The sequence below is a fragment of the Echinops telfairi genome, unplaced genomic scaffold (assembly GCF_000313985.2).
Source record: "Echinops telfairi isolate 266 unplaced genomic scaffold, ASM31398v2 ScPeMD7_28;HRSCAF=97, whole genome shotgun sequence".
Classification (NCBI taxonomy): domain Eukaryota; kingdom Metazoa; phylum Chordata; class Mammalia; order Afrosoricida; family Tenrecidae; genus Echinops; species Echinops telfairi.
The window spans coordinates 4358484-4360108 of NW_022103925.1; the positions used below are offsets into that span (position 1 = coordinate 4358484).

A 1625-nucleotide genomic window follows, 5' to 3' on the forward strand; every position below is an offset into this window, starting at 1 on the left:
TCCTGGTGCTAGTACAGCCAGGTGAACAACTGCCTGTTGATGTTGTCAGGTGCCACCGTCCCTTCCAGCTCTAGCAACCTGTGCACAGCAGGACCAGACACCACCCCACCCCGGGCCGTCCTCACAGCGGTTCCTACGCCCGAGCTCACTGTTGTGTCCACGGTGGCAGTCCATCTTGCCCAGGGCCACTGCGTCATGTTCTCAGATACAGGGTTTAAGCCGTGAGTCCTTTTGGGGAGTTAGGGACACCACTCCATCCATCACCATCAGGCTGGCAGGAGGAAGGCATTTCAGGTTGAGGGGCAGCACAGGCAGAGGCCTGGAAGCCTGAGGCTTGGTTGTCACATGGACCTGGCACAGCTGGAGGGAGCAAGGCGGCTGAGCCCCAACCCTCCCCGGCTCCCAACGGCATGCTCCGGAGGCCAGGTGTTGGGCTGTGGTCCATCAGCCTTTTGTGGGCCCTTCTGGCCGCAGGAGCTGCAGGAGCTGGAGAGGAGGCTGGAGGAGCAGCTGGCCTGCCAGGAGGCCGCTTCCCAGCAGCAGGCCCTGCTGAGCAGGCAGCCGTGCGGCGCCCAGGACCCCGGGCTCCCAGACACACCCGCGGAGGCAGATTCTGAAGGACAGGTCTCCGCCATGCTGCAGCGGGCTCTCAGCAAGGCTCAGAAGACCCTGGAACACCAGCAGCAGAGGTAAACGAAGCCCGGGGTGTCCCTGGGCTGCGCCTGCCCACCGTCGGCTGGGCCTCTGCGCTCTGTGAGGCGTGACCTTCCTCTGCGCGGTCAGAGCCGCTGGGCGGTAGCTCACGTCATCTGAGCTGTCATTTCCGACGTGTGACACTTCCCTTTCAATACCACTGGGGTCTCCCGCACCTAACGTGGCTTTCCTGTTTCTTTTGGGAACGGCAAGGGGCACTGGGCAGGCAGGGGGTGGGGGGAGATGGTATCACTGCTCTCCCACAAGGGCAACCTCTAACAGAGCGGTCAGATAAAAAGTCGGAGAGAAAACCAGCTACTGAAGGGGCTTCACCCCCAAATCAGCCTGGATCACTCCATGGAGCTCAGCTCTGCCTGAGACACATGGGGGTGGGTGGGCGGAAGGTGTCTCCAGGAGATGGAAGCCACTTGGTGCCATCTGGTTCTCCGGAAAACGAAACTCGCCGCCGTGGAATTGATTCAGATTTATGACAGCCTACTAAGACGGGGTAGAACTGCCCCCTGTGGATTTGCAAGACTGAAACTCTTCCAGGTGGTAGACAGCCCCATCTTTCTCGCTTGGGTCAGCTGGTGGTTTCGAACTGCTGACCACCTGGTGGCTAGCAGCCCGATGATGCATCACCACGACGATGGCACCAGGGCTCCTGGCATGTGGTTCTAGGCAAGAACGATGAGCCCTTTTTCTGTGGGCATCAGCGAGAAAGGGCAGGGGACGCGCGGCTCACAGCACCCCGTTGTGGCCAGCGTGGACTCAGGTCGGTGTTAATTCTGCTCCAGTTTGCAAGAAGCGCATCAGCAAAGTGCCGTGCTTGAGGATCTGCTGGAGACAATGGAGACGGACACCTTCGTGACCCTGTATGGACAGGTAAGGACGCCCCTCACGGGCAGCTGGCGCCCGCCTAGCCATCAGGA

General features: G+C 60.7%; 1 protein-coding gene across 1 annotated transcript in view; it reads left to right on the forward strand.

The window, feature by feature from the left end:
* EVC2 (EvC ciliary complex subunit 2) overlaps positions 1–1625 on the forward strand; it is a 113501-nt gene that overhangs the window by 102686 nt on the left and 9190 nt on the right. Inside the window, exons 16-17 of the mRNA XM_045289481.1 lie at positions 475–689; positions 1491–1578. Of these exons, the coding sequence (XP_045145416.1) occupies positions 475–689; positions 1491–1578 (303 nt within the window). The remainder of the gene's footprint in view (positions 1–474; positions 690–1490; positions 1579–1625) is intronic.